This window comes from Colius striatus, chromosome 17 (assembly GCF_028858725.1).
Source record: "Colius striatus isolate bColStr4 chromosome 17, bColStr4.1.hap1, whole genome shotgun sequence".
Lineage (NCBI taxonomy): Eukaryota > Metazoa > Chordata > Aves > Coliiformes > Coliidae > Colius > Colius striatus.
The window spans coordinates 12,772,499-12,793,778 of record NC_084775.1 but is presented as its reverse complement, the minus strand read 5'-3'; the positions used below and the strand labels follow the sequence as shown (position 1 = coordinate 12,793,778).

The 21,280-nt window shown below is 42.4% G+C and overlaps 1 protein-coding gene across 1 annotated transcript in view; it reads left to right on the top strand.

Moving 5' to 3' along the window:
• The first annotated feature begins 4,487 nt into the window (after nt 1-4,487).
• Nucleotides 4,488-21,280, top strand: part of AACS (acetoacetyl-CoA synthetase) — a 37,811-nt gene continuing 21,018 nt past the window's right edge. Inside the window, exons 1-5 of the mRNA XM_062010268.1 lie at nt 4,488-4,667; nt 7,839-7,942; nt 12,306-12,426; nt 14,709-14,822; nt 19,427-19,524. Of these exons, the coding sequence (XP_061866252.1) occupies nt 4,550-4,667; nt 7,839-7,942; nt 12,306-12,426; nt 14,709-14,822; nt 19,427-19,524 (555 nt within the window). The 5' untranslated portion in view covers nt 4,488-4,549. The remainder of the gene's footprint in view (nt 4,668-7,838; nt 7,943-12,305; nt 12,427-14,708; nt 14,823-19,426; nt 19,525-21,280) is intronic.

The window sequence follows — 21,280 nt, the reverse complement described above, 5'->3', positions numbered from 1 at the left end:
GGGAGTTCTTGCAGAGGCAGGGGTGCAGCTTGGAGCTCTTGCAGTCACCAGAATAACTTGAAGTATTTCTCTCTGATTTAATACCCTGTGTCCTTGATGTTTAAACCTTGTGGCTCAGTCTGAGTCTGGTTGCTGGGTAGACATCTAAAATATAGACATCTTTCCTATGGCCTTTTCCCCAGTTTTAGTCTGGACAAAACACTTATTTTCACATTTAGCAGAATGGCCCAGACCTTTTAGCATTTATTTGTATTTGCCCTGAAAGGGCTGGGCCCAGCTCCAGGAAGGTACTTAGGATCTTGCTTGATTTCAGTAGGGTAAGGGTTCTTTATAAACAAAGTTTTCATTCTCTTTTAAGGTGTTCCTGAAATTGCTGGTGTCTTAATACCTGTGTATATTCTAAAGTCTATCTCCTACTCTTCCAAAACTGGTTGGTAACTGATGACAGGTATTTCTGATGTTCTTCTGAGGTTTCTGGTTATCTGCCCTTAGTGTCATGCTGTGCCTAGACTCCCAGCAGACAGTACTGTGTCCACTTCTTTCACGTAAAGAACCTTCTGGTACAAAACTGTGACAATAATCTAACTGTCATGAGTGCCATTTCCTGTGCCAGTTATAATGCTTTGATTTGCTTGTAGTTGGCATTGCCTTCTCTGAATCCCCTGTGCAAATTTGGGGACATCTCTATTTCTCTGAGTGAGTTTCCATTGTGGGATTCCCCTCAGAATCAATTCTACAAAGTGCTTGCTGTTTCTTTCCACTCATTCTTTACAGGGGCTCAGAAGCCTATTTTAGTAGCTGCCTCAGGAAGCCTGCACTCAGGGCTGTCCTTCACATGTAAGGTCAGGATAATTTGGGAATCTTCCCTGGTGTTTAATTGATTTCCTGACCTGTCTCAATAAGCCTATTTTTGTTACATTTGTCGGGTACATTCACCTCTCCAAATCCACAGCTCTTACGAAATGATGCAGTATTTCACCATTTTCATCTAAATAAATGAAATCATGTCTGCTCAAAGACTACATTGCATCATGGCATGAAATATTGATCTCAACTGCACTGAACTTTAATTAGGTCCACTGTGAGATTTCTAGAAACATCCTCTAATGAAGGTCTTACAGTACAGAGGATGCTTGAGTGTACTTTGCTTCTTGATCTGCACTAGACACCGTGTAAGAGTCTAGCTAACCCCTAGCTATAGGGATTTAACAGCAATCTGAACAGTATTTAGAATAAACAGGAGCCTTCTAGATGTCAAGGTGTTAGCAAATCATAGAGTTGTCTCTTTTATGTTGAAAAAAAATGGCATAGCCTTAAAGAAAGCCAACTGGCTTTTGTTACTGTGGACCTGTCCTTAGTCTCACTGACCCTTATTTTTCTGCCTTCACAGATTCAACTTGTCGTAAACAACTGCTTTATGACCTCTTGTCATTTTAGGCCCTTTGTCTTCATATTTTGCTGCTAGCTCTGTGAGGCTTTTCTTGCAATATGTCACTGCTGCTTTGGATTTTTATTCTGGTTACTTGTACTCTTGACACTGTGTAGAGGTTGCACAAAGTCATAGATGTCAAATGAGCCAGACAGTTCTTATTCTTGTATAGGCTCATTTACCAATTGGTGGCCACTCTAAATATAGGATTTTTAAAAAAGTTTCAAAAATCTTCAGATTTCCTAATCCAGGTGTAGGATCAATGGATCAAGGTCAGGCCTCAGCATGTTGCACAGATTGCTGTGAAGTATTACGAAACTTTTATCCATGCGGGTCCATACATTTCATCACTTGCTTTAATTTCAGACTGAATGCACATTAGTTACCTCACAGACTTCAAACAAGGTATTGCTATCATCACATTACTGTTGATTGTTTCTGAAGAGCCACTAATCCAATCTAAAGCAGAAAATGCAATTTAAAAATCTGTTATTACTATTAGTAGGTATAAACAAGGCTTAGTATGATTTGAAAATGTTATTCAGGCTGTTTTCCTCCAGCTATCCTAGTCTAGTCTCTGAAATATTTTTAGTAGTCACTGCAGTCCTCTTAATGCCCATTTACTCGTTGAAGGCTTATTTTTCCTTCTTTTTATTTCCGTTTTTCCGAAGATACTCTTGGAAGAAGGAAAAACCAGTTCAGATAAGGCAAAACTCGACTGAGGGCAACAAACGTGGAGGCATAACCCACTCTAAGGAATGAGACAATGGCAAAACTGCTCTTAATAAACGGGAAGCTCTGTCAGGCTTTCCTAAAAGACCAAGTTTTATCGCCCAATTCCCAGCACATCCCTTCCTCCTTGAACGGTAAGTGGGTCAAGTCCATTTTAAACTACGGCATTTCAGCTCAGTGAGAAGCTATTTGGGTTCCTTCTCAGGTGATTTGGCTGAGCATTTTCTTTTTAGACGCACAGGTTGCTTTGGGGGAAGGAAGGCTGCTGGTTTGCTGTCCCTTTTTACGCTACAAACCGTTCCTACCCGCATAGCCCAGCCGCCGCGCCAAGATCGCCTCAGAGCTGAGGGGAAATCGCGGCGCCGCGCCACGCCACCCCTCCCGCTGACCAGGATAAGCGCTGGCCTCCGATTGGGCACACCTCCTCTGATTCGGCTTCTCATTGGTCGGCAGAGAAGAGGGTTTGAGAAATCTCTACGCCAATTGGTTCCTGCCGGTGTCAGCTCTTCCGCCGTCAGCCCAGCTGCGAGGAGAGCGGGCTCTGGGCTGATGTGGGGCCAGGCGCGTGGCAGCCAATCAGGAGCGCCGGCGTCGCGGCCGCCCTGCGTCACGCGGGATCCGTCCGCAGCGTGCGGCCGCTCAGTGCCGCTCCGCCCTAAGCGCGGGCAGCCGGGGGGATGCGGCCCCCTCGGGGCGGCCTCGGAGCGGGGCGCAGGTGAAACCAGAACGTGAGGTAAAAATGCGAAATTACAGGTTTGCTGCCAGTAGCGCATCAACGCCAGCCGTGACAGGTTCACCAGATACTCGCGTCAGGTGTACGTCTGCCCAAAAGCTCACCTTGACACCCCAGAGCAGGACAGAGTGTACATAAATTGGGGGTAGATAGATTCAGGGGGCTAGAGCTGCCCTGGAGATCCCTAGGAGAGGGCGGTGCTGCAGGACAGGAGGCAATGCTCTCAGAGAATCAGACCCTGACAGCTGCACTGCAATACTTGGTGTCCTGAGCCCAGCTGAGACGGTGGGACGCCGGGGCCAGGCCCCTGGGGCAGGCAGCCTGCCCTCCCTTATCTCCGGCCTTTGGCAGAGCGTCCCAGCCGCGGATTTCACACTTCCACTGACCTCTGGGCCCTGCTGCCAAGGCAAGGGAGGCCCATAAAAGCAGATAACGTGTCCTTTTTCCACCCCTAGCCTCTCCAGCTCCTCTCAGTGAGTTATTTTAAAATATGTCATATGTAAGGTCTTTCTTAGGGCAAACATACATGGCAGGAAAATCACATTGCCATGGCCTGCAAAATTAGTAAGGTAGTTGTAGTCCAGTAGCCCAGAATGCTACATGAAGTTTGTAAGTACACACTACCATCTAGTACAGCTATTTTCATTTTACACCGTATGCCTGCACCATTTAGCATAAAATATCTGTTTTTTCGAGGCTACTGTGACTTACAAGGGAAAAGGTGACCTTGAGGTAACAGTTACACAAGCAGCAGGTATACACAGCCACTTGTGTGCTGCTACAAAGCACTTCATTGCCAACGCTTCTCGGCTAAAATCGGCTGTTGCGACGTAGCGATTGTCAGCAAGAGAAAGACCTCGCTCGTTGACAGCAGAGAAGCAATCCATTTGAATCCAAGGTGCTGGATATGTCGGCAGGGAGCATTCCGAAAGTGTAACTGGGATAGCGAGGCTATGGAGAAATGCATTTCTTGCCCCATTAACTGTGCCAAAGACATTTGTCAGCGGGAACTTCTTCAGACCTGTCTGGGATTAAAAAACAAAACGCGTAAAGCGGAGAGCCCGTTGAAAAGCTCGAAGCGGTGCTTGCTCCCCGCTGTGCGCACCTGCTGCCCTTTAATCCCGCTACAACCGGCGGCTCACCGAGCCGGGGCTGCCTCAGGGGTACAGGAGGGTCCCGGGGGGTCGTTGCGGCTGAGGTGAGAGAACCCTGAGGTCGCGGTCAGGGAGAGGCTGGGCCCCGCCGCCCTGAGGAGCCGCACCGCAGGCCCTGGCTGGGCTGTGCCGTGGCCGGGCGCCAGCCGCGCCTGTCCCCATTCATTCCGCACCGGTCGCGCCTTCCGCGGCTCTCCTGAGGGTGCCGGGGGGGGCTGTGGGGGAGTGGGCGGGGAGGCCGGAGCAGCGACGGGGCCGATCCGACCCAAGCCGAGCTGGGCCCCGTCGCGTCGCCCGGCTCACCCCCCCTCAGCGGGCGGGGCACAACGCCCCGCACTCCTTTCTCTCCGGCGGAAGGTTACGGAGTGATTCGGCCTCGTAAGGGCTCGGCAGCCCTTAAAGAGTGCGCCCGGAGGAGGAGCCCCGCAGTCAAAGGCTGAAGGAGGCGGTTGTGGTGTCAGCGCCGCTCGGAGGGAACGGCTTCTCTCGTTTGCTGCCACCATGTCCCGGGAACCCGAGATCATGGAGTCGCAGGTGATGTGGGAGCCTGACACCAAGCGCAACACCCACATGGACCGGTTCCGCGCCGCCGTGGCCAGCAGCTGCGGGATCCGCCTGGGTGAGCGCCGGGCGGAGGCGGGCGGGCAGCGCCCCGGCGAAGGGGCTCGCGGGCTCTGCTTCGGGCTGGGGCATCTGGCGGGGCTGTTTCCTCGGGGTTGGTCTTACCGCGGCAAGGCTGTGGGCTGTCTGCCTGTCTTTGCACCAGGGAGGGGGAGCAAGGTGTCCCTAGGGTGTCCGGAGACTCCTCCCCGGGGTTTGAGGGGATTTAAGTGGTCTGGACCACCAGCAGTCTCTGGCACACACACAGGCCTCCGGTGCAGCATCTCACTTAGCATGAAGGTACACGCTAATGGGGAAATGCAAACAGTATTATCTCTTACTGGTACTGCTGCTGGACGTCAGCCCAGGCAGCATCGATATTGGTACCTGCTGTGTTCTCCTGACTGCTCTGGTGTGTAGCTGAGGCCCTGCTTGTGGGTGTTTCCTGGGGCCAATAGCAATACTGAAGTGAGTTAGTGTTTTAAGGGGCTGTGAGAAGGAGGGATCTCTGCTGTCGTGAGGTTAGTGTAAGCCTTAATATGGTGCTTTAACAACATATGGGTGTGAGATTTGAGTTAAGGCTGTGTTTGTGTCTTCATCCTTATTTGTGATGAGTATGTGTGAGATGCATAAGTAGATTCAGTGATAGAAGCTGAGGTTTTTAGCTGTGTATCTCCTCCAGCTCTATTTCATGCTCTTTCAGGAAATACCTATATTATTCTGAATAGTTATGCAGCCCTTTAATTTAGAAATAACCTGTCAATTTTGAATTTAGCTCTGCTTTGACTAGGGGGCTGGACCTCCAGAGGTGTCTTTCAACCCAGATTGTCCTGACTTTTCCCTGACTGCTGACTATAGGTGATGTCTAGGGAATTGGAAGTCAGTAGTGCTGCTGCTGTGGACTCCATCACATCATGAACCAAGTGGACTTCACTGCACGTGGGAATCAAACCCTCCAGTTCTTACAACATTGTTTTATGCTGTCTAGTCTTCCAAAGTGTTTGGGGACTAGTTTGCTTGTGTAGCTTTCCTATAATAATTCGTCTGATGGAGGATGGCTGGAGTAGTTTTGGCAAGGGTTTTGACAAAGTCAGTTCAGAAGACATGTGGCTGTGGTATAAGCAGAGGCATGCTGGAGTAGTAGCAATTTATCTAGTGATTATAGCAGTTCATATCTGGAAAACAATTATGCTTCTTGATTGTGAACTTACTGTGGAGGCAAGACAGGTCATTATTTTCACTGCTAGGGGTTTTCCCATTTGAACACAAATACATAGTGTCTAAGTCTCCTGCTATATAGGAAGCAAGTTGATACAGGATTTTAGCCAACTCCTGAGTAGAAGTGTCATGTAACTGGTACTCATCTGATGAAAATTGAATACAGTTTCAGATGGGCTGCTCATGTTTATGACTGTAACAACTAGAACTCTTTCACCTCATTCTGAAGTGGCTGTCTCCATTCAGACATAGATTCCTGTGCATATGTAGAAATCCTTGTCAGTTTCCATTAGATTGGAGCTGGCCTTTGATCTGTGTGCCGTTCAACTAAGAATTGATTCTTTATGTAACTTTAAGATGTGTCCTGACTGAGGATAGCTAGGGGTGATATAACCCTTTGGACACCTGAAAATGTAACAAGATTTATTTTTTTTAACTGCTAACAGACCTGTGCCCTGAAGGATTGGCATGTTAAAGCTCATATGAGGACAAACTATAGACAAGGTAGAACAAACTTTTCACACTGTAAGAAGGAAAAATAGAGGTGCATTTAGCAAATGACTTGGAGCATGTGGTACAGTTGTATTTTGGAGGAAGCTTGATCTTCCTTTAGATAAAGTACTATCCTCACACCAGCTGATATGCAGTGTGCAGAATAGTGAAGATTAACTTGGACAGAGAGCAGAAAAAGGTATGTAGGAGGCTGAGATTGAGGCAATATGTACGCAAGAGATGAGTTACAGAGAAGAGTCTTTGCCTTGGCTTCTACTCTGTCAGTAGTGCTTAGGGAGTACTCTCCCATTGATGGGAAAGATAAAGTGGCCTAAGGTGTGGAGAGGACAGACTGGGAGGGGAAACAGCTGTAGTGATTAAGTGTGAGAAACATTGTAGAGATGGTTTTGAATGTTTTTTCCTCAAAAGTGGAAGACGTCCTCCTTGTAAGAAGAGGATGCAAGGATAACTTCTGAAACAACCACCTGGACAACAGGATGACAAACCAAAGATGACTGGAAAAAAATTACTTTAAGGAGTTTAGCTGAAAGCATCAAATAGGAAGCACCATTGGCAGAGCAGGAGAGTGTTAGTACAGTCACTGATGGCAGATTCATATGTAATTTGGATGTTGGAACATCTTCAGACAACCTGGACATGAGTTGAGACTGTCACTTTTAAGCTAGTGAAGACTTATCTTCAGTTATTAATACCTCAAAATGTGTTACACACTGAATTTTGGTATTTGGTTTCAATTGTAGGGTTTTTGCTATGCATTCCTCAGGTTATTTCATGTGTCGGTCATGTAAGACTTATAACCATGAAAATAAGCAGGTTGATGCTAGGTCATGGTTCTAATACCTAGCTAATACACATTTTGTTTCACTTATATTTTCATGCTAAAACAGTATGAATTAAGCTACAATCTCAGACCCTTCATTTATTGAGGGATAATGCATGCTTCCATTGTTGATATTGCAGTTATATGACTATGTGCATCTAATCTCCATGTTGCTTTGCTATCAGTGGTCTTTGGTCCTGGGCTAGAACAATACAGCAAATGTCTCTTGCCAGGAAAATGTGTTTGTCTTTTGCTGTATGAAAGTGTTATATTGATATGATAAGGAGTGGAAGTGTCAGCAAGTAGGATTCTGCCCTAATAACTAATCTTCAGTTTCCCTAAGTGGGGAGTGGTTGTGTGTAGATATTGCATGGGAGAGTCATTAGGAGAGGACCCTATGTCTGTGGTGGCAGATGGCTTGTAACAGGTGAAATTATGCTACCTATTCAGATGTTCAAGAAGACTATTTTTGTTGATGCTGTAGTCAGTTGCCTTGAACAGGAGTGATATAATCTCTAATCAGTTTTATCTTACTGGCTGTTTTAGCCACACTTTCTTTATCTGGGTTATCCCTAGATGTGGTTAGTCTCAACTCCTGTAATTATCCATATAATGCTAACAGAGATCTATTTCTTCTAGCCAACTATGATGACTTATACCAGTGGTCAGTGGAATCCTTCTCAGACTTCTGGGCAGAATTCTGGAAGTACAGTAACATCCTATGCTCCCGCCTGTATGATGAGGTAAGGAACTGTTTATCTTAATGGTCACATGCCTCACAAAGGGGAAATAAACCAGTTTTACAGTCAATCTTTTTACCTGTTCCTGGAACCTTTCTAAATGATAAGAATCTGTCAAGTGTATAGTCCTGAATTTCCTTGAATGGTAGATGGTGGTGTTCTCTTGCTGTTACACTGAAAACAGTGAAATCCTCCAGTTCTATAATCCTAAACCATTCTGCTGTAGTGTCCTTGTGGTGATGTGCTCATATACCTTTGCAGTCCTGGCTGCTTGTGAGGAGTGTACCAATATTCTGCTTTTTGCTTTAGGGTCATGCTGGTAGAAAATTATCTTGATGTTGTAAATGCTGACGTGAAGTCAAGTTTGTTCCCTGAATCAACTTACTTGATAAGCACACCTGCTCTACTCTGGTTTTGTAGAACTGGTTATGGAAGTATCTGCAATCAGATGTAGGCTTGAAATATCTCTGAGGGGATGGTAGCGGATGCACGCAATCACAGGTGGAATAGCAGATCATACTGCCGTGTTGCTTTGAGACAAAGGTGACTTCAAAGCTCTGGCAGATGGAGGGCAAAGCTGGAGCCCTTGCACAGTCCTGGTGTAGGATATCAACATCACCCTATGGCTTTCCCTCTGAGGAAGATAATGGACTAATTACTTCAGAAGCTTGATGCAGAGGAACCCTCCTGGGACTTAGTTGAGAGAGAACTGGACTTGTGTCTTAATCCCTGGAGGCCATCTGTTCAAGAACACTCAAAACTGGCAGCTCTACAGAGGATCTGGTAAGTTTCTTTTGCCTTTTCCTGTCTTAGAAATTTCTGTACTGAGAGATGTAATAGATCAAGTGGTTCTTCCTGCTGTGAAACTGCAAGAACTATCTTGCTTTTCCAAGTATGTAGTCTGAAGATTGTAAGCAATTAGTCTTTTTTTCCTATAGATGATAGCTCAAAATCTGGCCAGATTCTAATTTGATACTTTCTTTTCTCTATATATTCTGTGTTGCTAGCAAGATTGTCTTTCTAAATTTCCCCATGTAGTTTTGTGGTACTATTTGCACCTGTGTATCTGTACTGAGCAAGCTGGACAGTAACACTTCTTGTTCTCTTGCCTTAAAGGGCTGGTACTCCTGGAAGTCTGTCCCTCCAGACACCACCAATGGCTGATGAACTGGAAAGGTGACTGAAGTAGGCAATGGTAACCTGAAAATGGATGGATGCTGAGGATGAGAAGCAAGAAGATGGAGCTGTCTAGGAAGACTTTAGACTACTTGTGAGCTTCTAGGCCTGTTCTACAATGGTCTTGTTGTGATGTGAGATCTTGAAATGGGAGCAGCAGAGTCTTCTGACAGACAAGAAGATCCTTGACTCGCTCTTTATGGATGTTGCTGTTTTCCTCTTCCTCAATGGCATCATAGTGTCAGCTTCAAGGCTTGACTCCAGCTTTGTTGACCCTCAGCTAACGTGCTGTTAGCCCTTACCATTGGTTCATTTCTTCTGTTTGTCAGGAAGAGAGGCTGGTGGTCATGGGAACCAAGCTGTTCTGCAATAGCTAAAGAGCTGAAAAGCTTGATGCAAAATGTCTTACAACTTGATTCCTGCTGCTTGCTGGAAGTAAGCATGCCTTGAGGAAAATAAAATTGTTCATGAGTTTTGGAGTTGACTCTTTTTTTTTTTTCCCAGCCAGTGAAACAGTTTCTAATTTCACAGGTCATTCTAAGAAAAGCAAGATTGTGTGTGTATATATAAAATACAGGCAGCCAGTGTTTTATTTAAACTTTGTAAAGGTTTCAAGTATTTGGTGTAGATGCTCATGTCACTCTATAGCAATTAATATCTCTGTCACTTCTGAAAAGAACGAAGATACTTGCTGTGTCCAAAGCTATACTGGCATGGGAGCATTGGCATTATGTCAAGTTCATGTAGCTGTTGATTTTTTTCAAGTGAGAAATGTAGTCTAAACACCTTTTTTTCCTACAAAAGGTGCCTGACAACTGTGATTTCTGTGGAGAGGCTGCTTTGAGCAGTTTGACAGCATTTGCTCTAGTTTTTCATAAGGCACGTTATTTTGCTCTTCAGGTCATGCAGGCTAGCTATCACATGCACCAGAGTAAGGCAAGGATTATCTGTCTCATGGTAATGGTGAGACTCTCAAAGGTATAGTCTGTGCTTAAGCTGTGCAGAATCTCTGGGGCATGGTAAGGCATGGCTGTAGCACAACTGCCCAACCTTCAAGGAGGGAAACTGAAGCAGAGGGGAGGACAGAGGATATTGCTAATGTCATGCTTATTCATAGCTGCTGAGGCTTGGGAAGCAGTCAGTGCTTAGCTGCTATGAGGAGCAATTGTAGAAAAGGAGCTGGGGGCATGGGAATACAGCTGACACTTGGCATGTTCACCTAACCGCACAAATTGATCTGAGTGCTTCTATGAGTAGAAGTGAAGCCTAACTCAGGAAATGAGAACTGCAGTCAGCAGTACTGTGGGCTGTATTTCTTTCCTGTAGACTTGCTGAGAAATTTTTGGGAGTGTGAAGTAAAAGGCTTGTAAAGATCCCCTAGAACTGGGATCTTCCCCTAACTTAGCAGACCTTGAGTTTCTGATGCCAGCTGAGAACTTGCTTCTCAGAGAGAGATGAGGTTGTTCTTGTGACAAAGTGCCACTACCAAAGGGACTTGTCCTAACTAGAAGTCATAGATGTTACCAGAGTAGAAAATAATTAAGCATCAAGTATATGAGTCCAGAGCCTTATGCTAGTGGAGCTTGTTGAAGGGGTGTTCCACTTTAGGAAATAATGGGATTATATTAGCTCTTATCCTGAAAAGCACTGGAGACATTCTGCTCACTTATCTTCAAGCTGAGGAAGTCAGTAATGAGTCAGTATTAAGAGTGGCTTCTAGTTATGTCAGTAATATATGTTGGTACAAAATAATTCTGCAGCCTCAGTTGATGGAACTGTAAATGGAACTTGGTTCTAGCTAACTGGTATGAGCAAAGAAATACAAGTTCCCATTGTTAGAAAAATCATTTCAAATAAAGCTCAGGTTGGAGTGCTGCACTGTATTACTTTAAGTTAAAGTGAGTTTTAGGATTGCCTCCAGTCATACATACACTGCACATCTCAGAGCACACAAATATGAGGTTTTCTGGAATGGAAGGTATTTTGAGTTCTAGCTGGCTTTCAGAAGAGCCTTTTACTTGGTCTGGAAGAATGCTGTTTCTGTAATGCAAGAGCAGTCCAGGAGAGAATACCCAAGGGTATAAAGTAAAAGCTTTCAAAAACATAACTATAAAATACAGTTTCAATTTGGAGATTACAAAGTACAGCTGCCTATAGGCAGTTGACTCTCAAAACAGTGGCCTAGTTTTGAAGGAATTTACCTTCCTTCATGGGTGATGCAGAGGGGCTTTTCACCTGTCACTGTTGTTAAAGGTACAGTCTGAGCTTACCAAAGGGTAATTTAACATTTTGAGGCTTAATTAGTTCAAGATGGAGGTAAGTTGTTTCACCTGAATGCACTTTTATGGCTGTTTTTCATTGCCTTTTTTGTTTCTTTGCATGTCTTAATCCTCAATAGAGTATTACTTAATATGGGCTTGTTAGGTTGTTGGACCATCTCTTTAGGAAACAGCAAATCAAAGACAATAGAAATAATGTGCACTCTCCCAGTTTGTAATGCAGCATTTGTTAGTTACAGAGGATAGAAGCAGGGTTTCTGCACTCGGGATGAAGCTATGGAGTACTTAATGGTTACTGCATCTTAATCCTGAAAAATGGAGAATTGGAATAGAAAGTTTGAATTTTTTAGTTGTTTGACTCTACCGTTCCCTTACTTTAGGATTAATTGGAATTAGCATTGTCTAAGTTCCTGATGTTGATCTCTCTACCTTCTGACTCATGCTGGGGAAGAACAGGGTCTTGCACCTTCCTGTGCTTTCATCTTTAGAAGAGGGAGGGAGGCTGGAGTGTGTGGCCTAGTAGAGAGCTGCAATATGCTGTAGCTCAGTCCCTGTTTGTGATGTTCCCAGAGGCAAAACCCTGTATGTGCTGTGAATTGTGGTTTAGATGTAGTCATAGTGGTTTACTTCTCTTGTGTGCTTAAGGCTGGGATGAAGGTAGAACTGTCAGCAAGGAACTCTTTCTAGTTTTGTTGTAGTGATGTCTTTCCTTGTGACAGTTTACAAATAGTTAATCTTTCCAGGCCTGTAATTACAAGGATCTAGTGTCTGTCTGCCATCTGTAATCTGGGAGAAATGACCTGTCTAATAGTGTATAAAGAGCTTGGAATTAATTAGCTGACTTCTGTACAAATGCTCTGAAAAACAAACTATATTCCAGTTTTCCAGGCACGTGTTGTGCTTTTTTTCAGGTGGTTGATACATCCAAAAGTATTGCTGATGTCCCGGAGTGGTTCAAAGGCAGCCGTCTGAACTATGCAGAAAATCTTCTGAAGCACAAGGACAATGACAAGATTGCACTGTATGCAGCAAGTAAGAAAGAATTAATGGCTTGTATGTATTTATAATTCCCAGGACTAGACCTTAGAAAACAGCTCTACTTTTTATGAAACCTTGACATAAACTGGCTTGGGCAAGAGGACGGGGATATAAAAAGAGGAAAATTGAGTTAATAACAGTGGAGTCTGTGATACAGCTCTGCAAAAACCAGCAAAGCATGCTCTGGGAATACAGAGTTCTAGAAAGTCCTTGGCAAACTAAATTAAGTTTTCTTACAATGTGTCTAACTGCTTTAAGGTAGTGGAGATGATGCTGTGTTCCACATCACTTGAGGTATTATGTCACACTTGTCATAAATACTTGCCTAATGCTTGCCTCCAGGAACTGCTGACTTCTCAGTTGCATTTTACTGCTTAGAGGTATTGAAGGAAACTTTTCTGATCACATATGCATATGTATAAAAATCATCTACCAGTTCAGAGAGAATGGGAAAATCTGTGACCCATTTTTAGTGTAATAAGAATTGATCTGGTGAGGTCAGATAGAAATGAGGCTTGTAACAGAAAGCTGGCTTCAAAGTGATGGAGTTATGATTTTCAACTTTTGAGATCATTATTTAAGAGGAAAAAAAAATCAATGCAGTTAAGTACATCTTGTGCAACAGCTGAAGGCCAAACACTGATCAGTAAGTCAACTCTAAATGTATGTACAATTGATGTGATTGATTTCTTCGTGTTAAAAGCTAAACATGCAACTTGAGGACAAAATATAGTTAAATACTTTCCACTCAAATTACTGAGAAATTTATCAACTTAGTGAATTATTTGGCCTGACATGGGATTACATTGTCTCTGTAGATCTTGCTCCTTGTTAGAAAGTCATGGGGTGTACCAGAGCCTCTCTGTCTTGTTGTGGAATCCTAGGTGATGATAGTAAAAGGAACAATATTGAAGACTGTGTCAATGCTGTAGTGAACACATTTACTTCTCTGTCATGAACAGACTTCCACCTGCATTTCTCTTCATGACCTGTATATTTAATCTTCTTAAGCTCCCTTTAAGTCAGAGTATTTTTGTTAACCCCTTGTTGCTAGATCAGAGTGGTGCTTTGGGAAGCGGTATCAGGTTCATGTATTGAGGAGGGATGATTCTGTGGGTGGAATAGAGCACAAAAATGTAAATGTAGCTTTCCTAAACAATTTTACTTGTCACTGGCTTGCACTGTGAATCTTTATGACTCCCTTGTCCTGAGGCCTTCTAAATGGAGCAAGATCAGAGTCCCATTGCCTGTTGTTCTGTGGGAATACAACCTGTTGGCAGTCCCTGCTCAGTTTATGAACTACATGTTACATTGACTTGTGTGGAGTTTCCTGTCAAACCTGTTCTCTGGCCCAGTGTAAGTCCAAATTTACTGGGATGGAAGTCTAAGCAGGCAAAAGAATAAAAAGTACTATTCCCTGTTTGAGGAAATCAGACTGATGGTAGCTGTTCTGTAAGGACCTGCTGTACCAGGGCATGCAGCACATTTTTGTTGCAACATCCTTGGCTCACATATTTTCATAAGAAGTGCTGGATTCTGGAAAAAGGACACGCCAGATGGTTTGCAGCAATCATGTTGAGGAAGTACTAGAATGGACCTTTAAGATGACAAACTTTGCCTTTCATAACATTTAGATTTGTTTATTTTGTTTCACCAGTGATTTATTAACAGCTTGTGTAACATCTGACATTAGTATGAGAATGAAAACACCCTGCAGATCTTTTCAGAGATGAATGGAGTCCAGTTTAGTATTTTTACTTTGTGGTATGTTGGCAAATGCAGATGTTTAAAAAGCATATTGAAAGTCAGCCCTTAGTAACTATATGGGCATGGTCAACAGTGACTTGGCATAATAAAATTTGGCACTTTGCTGCTGCTTCCTAGATGTAGTGAGAAAACTGAGCAGAAAGGGAAAACACAACTATTCTTTCCATCTTGGAAAACAGCCTTGGTGAGTGCAGTCTATCATGATTGGTCCTTGAGAACACACCTCTCTCCAGTGAATAGTGTCATTTTTGCAGCTGGATGATCCTATATTAAAAAATGTCCTTGTGCCTACTGAATGAGTACTAATGATTCATACCTGATTGCTATTAAAAGAGAAACTTGGAATGGCTTGGAACTTGAAAAGCAAAAAGAATAATTATTAGTGGAAACTCTTCACCTGAAATTGCTTTGTGTTCTTCCAGAGCTAGTTATTTGTACCACTGATTTGTTGCACAACTTCTATTGCAATGCATATTTTCTGACTGGTTGTTTGAATCTTCTTTCTTCAGAGGAAGGCAAAGAAGAAATCGTGAAAGTTACTTTTGAAGAATTGAGACAAGCTGTCGCTTTGTATGCTGCAGCCATGAGGAAGATGGGAGTAAAGGCAGGAGACAGAGTTGTGGGTGAGTAATTTTTCTTTAAAGGACAGGTGAAATTTCCTTGAAATATGCAAGTGAGTAGTCAGGGTTCTAGAAACATGAATGTGAAATACTATTTCATGGGGACATTCTGAAGAAAAAGCTCTTATGCTGTTGTATTTATTTGTATGAAATACACTTCTAGAGGGAAGGAACCTGGATTAGCCTGTGAGTTCTCTAGCACTGAAGCGGGAAGGCAAATACTTTATTCATAGCTTCACTAAGGTCTGCTTCATAAGCTTTTTCTGGAAGCAGAAGTGATGGAGGCTTTGCACCTAGGTGAGCCTTGACTTACAAGGTCTGACAGATTCACTTGGGAGTCAACTTGGTAATTATGGCCCTGTGCTGGTTGTTCTGGTGCCAGCTGGCAATTACTAGCCCTGTGGCCCCAGGAAATACAGTGAACTGCAAGTTGCAGTTACCGTGGAGTGACATCATACTACCTTCTGCCACTAGTGCTTTTGGGAATAGTGTCTTCCAGAAGAGTGTTAGTGAACAGCTGGTGAGCAGTAACTTTTCAAGTCCTATCAATGCAGAGCTCAGTTAGAACCCTGTGATCCTTCTGGTACTTCACAACATTTTCTGGAGTAGTATTTCCTGTCATAAGACAGTCATGCAGGATTTTCTATATCAACGTTTTTTTTTGTCTTGTGAACAACTTGTGCAGTATACTGTCCTGACAGAAAGGAGTTACTCAAGCTGGCCTCAGTCCATTTATTTCTAATTTACTGCCTTTGATCTTCCAGCTGAGCCACTTCATCTTTGTACAGTCCAAGTCCCAGTCAGGTTTTTGCTGACCCTTTTTAATGTTTTCTGTAAGTGCTGGTTCTCACTGTGAAGCACATAGAAAGCAGACTTTCTTGACTTATGGAATGAAATTTCTGATGTTTACAAATCAATTCAAATGCTCCGTTTTGTAGGCTGCTTGCAGGGGTTTCGTATGCTATTCTTTATTGCTTTATAAATAAAGTCATAACAGGGCTGCAAACACTTCTGTGTGTTTTGCTGGTTACACTAAACCAAAGGATTAAATCTCATGTGTAAGTGGCAAAAAAGGTGCTCTGTACCAATTTCATATCCCATAATATGATGGAGTGTGTTGTGGGAAGGTGAGAGACAATGCAGAAGAATGATTACTGGATGTGTTTTCATACTTTGTGTGAATTAAAACTATGTGTGACCACACTATAAGAGGGGAGGACAGTTGCTGTAAACTTGTGAGTAACAGCAGCTGTAGCTTCAGTGTGTTCCTGTGAGTAGAAACCTGCTGTTCCTTGCTGCTGTCCTAATTGTCAGGTTAAAGTCCATTTCCTAGACCTTTACATATTGATGTCTGATGCTAAATGAGGTGTTTCTAATCTCAGGAAGAAAATACTGCTCACTAGGGTAACAAATGTAATAATAATATTTAAGTATGACTAGGTGCAATCATATTGAATATGAACACACATTCTGAAATGAGATTTAATAACTTTATCTCCATGAGATTGTTTTGTGTTCTAAGGTGGAAGTTAGTCCTGTTTTCAACATGATTATTGCTGTTAGAACTCTTCTAATCAAAGCCAGGTAGAAATACTACGATTCAGAAAAGAGAACATATAATGATGTCATTTCATGCTCATCATATGAGGGGTTCTTTAGTAAGGTGTACTGTGCAGGACAGCTGTGCTCTGTAGTTGGAGAAAACATGTTATTGAAATACAGCTGTAGTCAGTGGTGCTAATAATGAGGTAATGATGCCATTACAATTTTAATCACAGTTCCTTTTAGTTAATGACTGTATTTTGCTTAGCACAACTGGAATTTAGCTTAGCACAAGCTCTTCAATTTGGTTTGTTGTTTTGGCAGCTTGCTCACTTCTTAGTTAAAGTAAGAAGTATAGTTAATACTTTTAAAAATGAAGATGATATGAATGAATATTTTTGGGCTGAGGTAGAGCTTTTTAAATTAGTCAGAGTCTTCACATGTTCTTTTTTCTTCTGGAGAATTTATCACACTGTACTTTTTTTCTACTCTTCTCTCTTACCCTGGCTGAATACTTTGTAATCTTCAGCGAAATAAACCCACATGAGCTCCCATCAGTTGGGCTATTACGCAGTTCCCCCTCCTTCCCTTCCCCTGGTGCCCCTAGTCCTACACTCCTGACTCTGACAGATTGCTTTGCCTTGGCCAGCAGCCCATATCTAGGGAGAGCTTCCCAGTGAAAGAAATCTGATGGTATTTTTATAGCTATTTACAGACATGTATTGTTAAAAACTGTCTCAATTTCTTTTATATGCTTCTCTCCTATGCTAGAGGATATTGACAGTCCTTGGAAGGGTGAAACTGTAACATCACAGACAGGGATTGAGGCTACAGGCTTTTCTTCAAATCCCAAATTGAAATGGAAGAGAGATGTGAAGTGTTGGGTGGGAAGGTTTGAGTCACCCACTTGTGGTACCAAAGATCAGGCTCTCCCAAGAATGCTAAAATCTACTGGGACCTAATTTGTTTCAAAACTTATAGCAGATGGCAGAAGGAGAGGTGAGTCTTCGAGTAACTTATAGCAGTAATGCAGGATGTGCTTTCACTGCTTCTGAAAAAGCAGCTTTAAAACAGAAGTGAGATATTTTATGAATTGTATGATAGTTGCCTAGCACCTAGTCAGCCTGCCAGGTTCTGATGCCCTTTGCTGCCACTTTCTCTCAAAAATCACTGAAAATCTGAGCTGTTAGTTATACACGAGACCATTAACATTGTTTTCTTGTGGCTTTCATCTCCATTGCTCTACTGCCTGTAAGACAAGGCTACTTTAACTTTTCATGATACTTAACATATCCCCTAGTTTGTTCGATACAGTTTATGGTTGCATCATACCAGTAATAGTATGTTAAAGTTGGAGGTGGGTGAATGTGGGTGGACAGGCAGCAACGTCAGCACTTTTTCAGCTTGATTTCATCCTAGTCTTCCTTTTCCATCACTAAGGAGATAGCACTTAATAGTAAACATAATTGAAGCAGATGTATGGTGAAACATCTCTCCTAAAGATGTATTGCAATACTGTCAGTGATGCTTGAACAGTTGGAAGAGGCATACAATACCTAATGTGAGCCACACAGATCTGCATGGGAAGTACTCCTGGTCTCCCACTGGCCATCTGTTTGGCAATTAACAATGACTGCAGCAGGAATAAAGTAAAACTGGGAGTGTCTTTGTACTTCAACTCTGGAGAGGTTGCCAGCTTTATTCTATTGCAAGTCGGCAGTTAAAAACAAACTGACTTTCCCTGTGTTGCTCACACACAAAAATCCTCAACTAAATATCAATGAATTACATTGTTGAAAGCTGGTGTTTTATCTATAGTAACTGTATTAGCCCCAGTTGCTTACGTGGGTTTTAAAGCTAGCTTTGTAAGAAGATTAGCATGTTACTAATAGTCTCAGGGCACAATAATGTTAGGTAGGATGACTGCTTTAAAGTCTGGCAGGAGTAAGAAATGCTGTGTTAATATTGAAAAGAGAAACTGGAAGTCTTGTCTTTGTTTTGTCTCTTGTTTGAGAGATGGTATAGATCCATAGTATAAGCCATTGAGAAGATATTTTGATTGCAGCTCCCTACTTTCAAGGCTTAGACTGAATATTTGATGCAGGGTGCAAATTTGGTTTTTTGTGGGGTTTTTTTTGTTCATATGATTATTTCAATGCCTATGTTTCTGAGTGCACTTTCTGTTTTATGAAGGCATTAGGTGCTTGCAGGGAATGTGTTCTCAGCACTGTTGAGAAATGAGACTTGTGACAGTTTCCAGCAGGATTATACCAGCAAGTTTTCACCATTTGCAGTTCTCACCTATTGGTGAAATACTGTAGTGTAAATGAACAAACTTAAATCTAATCTCAGAATATGCTATATTAAGCAAATAGTAACTGACAGAAAACACAATCCTGTATTTTCCTGACAGAAAATCTGTCTTGAGCAGATTAGGCTGAAAGTGCCTCTTAAAAAAAATCTATACAGTATTTTTAAGATATCACTTATCCTGCTTAGATATTTGTCACAGGCTTTATGTGCAAGTAAAGCTTTTCTTTCTTTGTCCTTATGGAGGTTTTATACATACTTGGGAGTGAGGAGAAGTGCTGCTGGGGCCCATGGTATGTCATACTCTGGATTCTTAGTTGCTGGGTTCCAAACTCCTGTGTTTTAAGCCCTCAAAGCAATTACTTTCTAGAGCACCCAAAGGGTGGCTGAGGATAGTATTTATTTTTTTTTCTGGTAAAGGAAGGTAGTTTCAACCTTTTTCCCAGCTTCCCAGTTTTTCTTTTCAGTGTGCTGCCCTTTTATTCTGAAAGTCTTATTAAGCAGAAACATTTTTAAATTGAGAGTGACTTTATAGATGTAAAATCAGATACATCTGTTTTTATGAACGGAATTATTTCTAATTCCTTGTGTAACTGATCTGATTTTGGAGGATGTTACAATTGTGTGGAAAACTGTAAAGGGTGCTTCAGTCTGGGATGATTTGTTGTTTAACAATCTGTTTAAACTATATGATATTTACTGTAAGATTTGGTATTTTTTTTGTTCTATCTCTAACCATTCAAATTCTGCCACAGGTTACTTACCAAACAGCATTCATGCAGTGGAGGCAATGCTGGCTGCTGCAAGTATTGGTGCTATCTGGAGTTCAACATCACCAGACTTCGGCATTAACGTGAGTAGCCTTATTACTGCGTGTTGCAGAAAAGCTGTGATTGTGTTTCAGGCAAATATGAAGGTGATAGTGGCAGAGAGATTCTGTTCAGTAAGATTAGCCTTACTGCCACCTCCTGGCACAGCCAAGTATACCAGACCACTTTTTTCTGGTTAACACACACTAAATGAAACCCGTGCTTTTCAGTTGTCACTAATAAATGTCAGCAGAGTAATTTGAGTGTTGGGATACAGTCTTGGCAACCTTTTTGTGTATTCTATGTGCAAATGAGCAGTAGTGCAACAGAGTTGTCCGAGGCTTGGCCTTTCCTTCATAGATCTTTCCCCAGGCTTATTGGCCACACTCCAATTGCTTTGCCTCAGTATTCCCTTCTTCTGCCTCTTATGTGGGTAAACTGAAGAGCATTCTTGGTTTTATGTAGAAGGCTTTGTTTGCCAACAAGATGAGAAATACTGGGCTGATGTCATTAACCTGTTTAACTCTTTTTCAGTATATTAATAAATACTGTGTGTAAAACATGGCAAAAAATGATCATGATATCCAAACAGACTTCAGCATGCCCTGGAAGCTTTGGAAATAGATTCTACTTTCTTTGGAAGGGCTTTAGCACACATAGTAAGCAGAATAAATAGAAACACTTCTAAAATAGTGCTGAACCTTTCATTCTATCTACAAGTTTACTTGAAAGCATTGGAGAAAGTGCTGTTTGTGCAGTGCAGAACACAGAAAATCCCGAAGTTTTTAAGCACTGCACACTCTCAATCTCAGTGTTTAGCCCCAGGAGCTGGTTAAACGTAGTGGAGTGTCTTCTCTGGGTTAGCGCTAGAGGGCACCAGCATTCCACTTTCTTACACTTGAGGATGTGTCCTTGGGGAAAAAAAAATGATGAAAAAAATCATTACAGCATGTAATGATCAATCTGTTCTACAAATATTTTCTGCTTGCTTAGAAAATGACAGTGTGGGGTATTTTCTTTGCAATGTGATTTGAGCTCTCATCTGAGGGCAGATTGTTCATTTCTGCTTGCATTACAGAGTACTGGGATATGTTCTGTCCACGTTGGTGTGCTGTTATTTTCAGTGCCCAGCTTTATTTAGTTTTTGTGATAGTTTTTAAATGAAGCTTAGCTTTGGAGCAGCAGTGCCATCGATATTACTTATTCTCCTTTGGCTTGGCAGCATGTTTTGTTACGAATTCAGAGTCTAAATTGTTGAGAGATATCAGAAGAGGTCCTCAAGGATATTGGCTTCCACCCTAAGGAGAAGATATCCCTCTTTCTGTGCAGTTGCATTAGTCCCTGTAACATAAATGAAGGTTTTGTTTGTGTTTTGAGAAATAGCGAAGCGTTTGCAACATTTCGGATCCAACTGTGTATGTGTTTTGTGAAGCTTGGAAATGTCAGTTTTCAGAACTGCCTACATGTTGCAGGCTCTGAATGCCATCCATCCAAAGACTGTGCAAGCGTTCGGGAAGAGAACCAGTGAGCTCCCTCCCACACAGAATGCCACTCTTGGCAGCTTTTGCTTCATTTCTCTAGTCCCTGTTACCCATTTATGTATATTAATAGGAAAGTGGTTCTTTGCAGCTTGTGTATAAAAAAAAAAATTGTTGGATGTGAGTTTAAAAAGAGGTTCTGCTCTTAGAGCTGTGTGAGAAACCCTGGCAATGTCAGTGCAGCTCCAATTGTGGGGCCCAGCACAATTTTTAGTACTGGATTTGAGGCTCACAGAATAGACTGAGCCATATCTGATATACC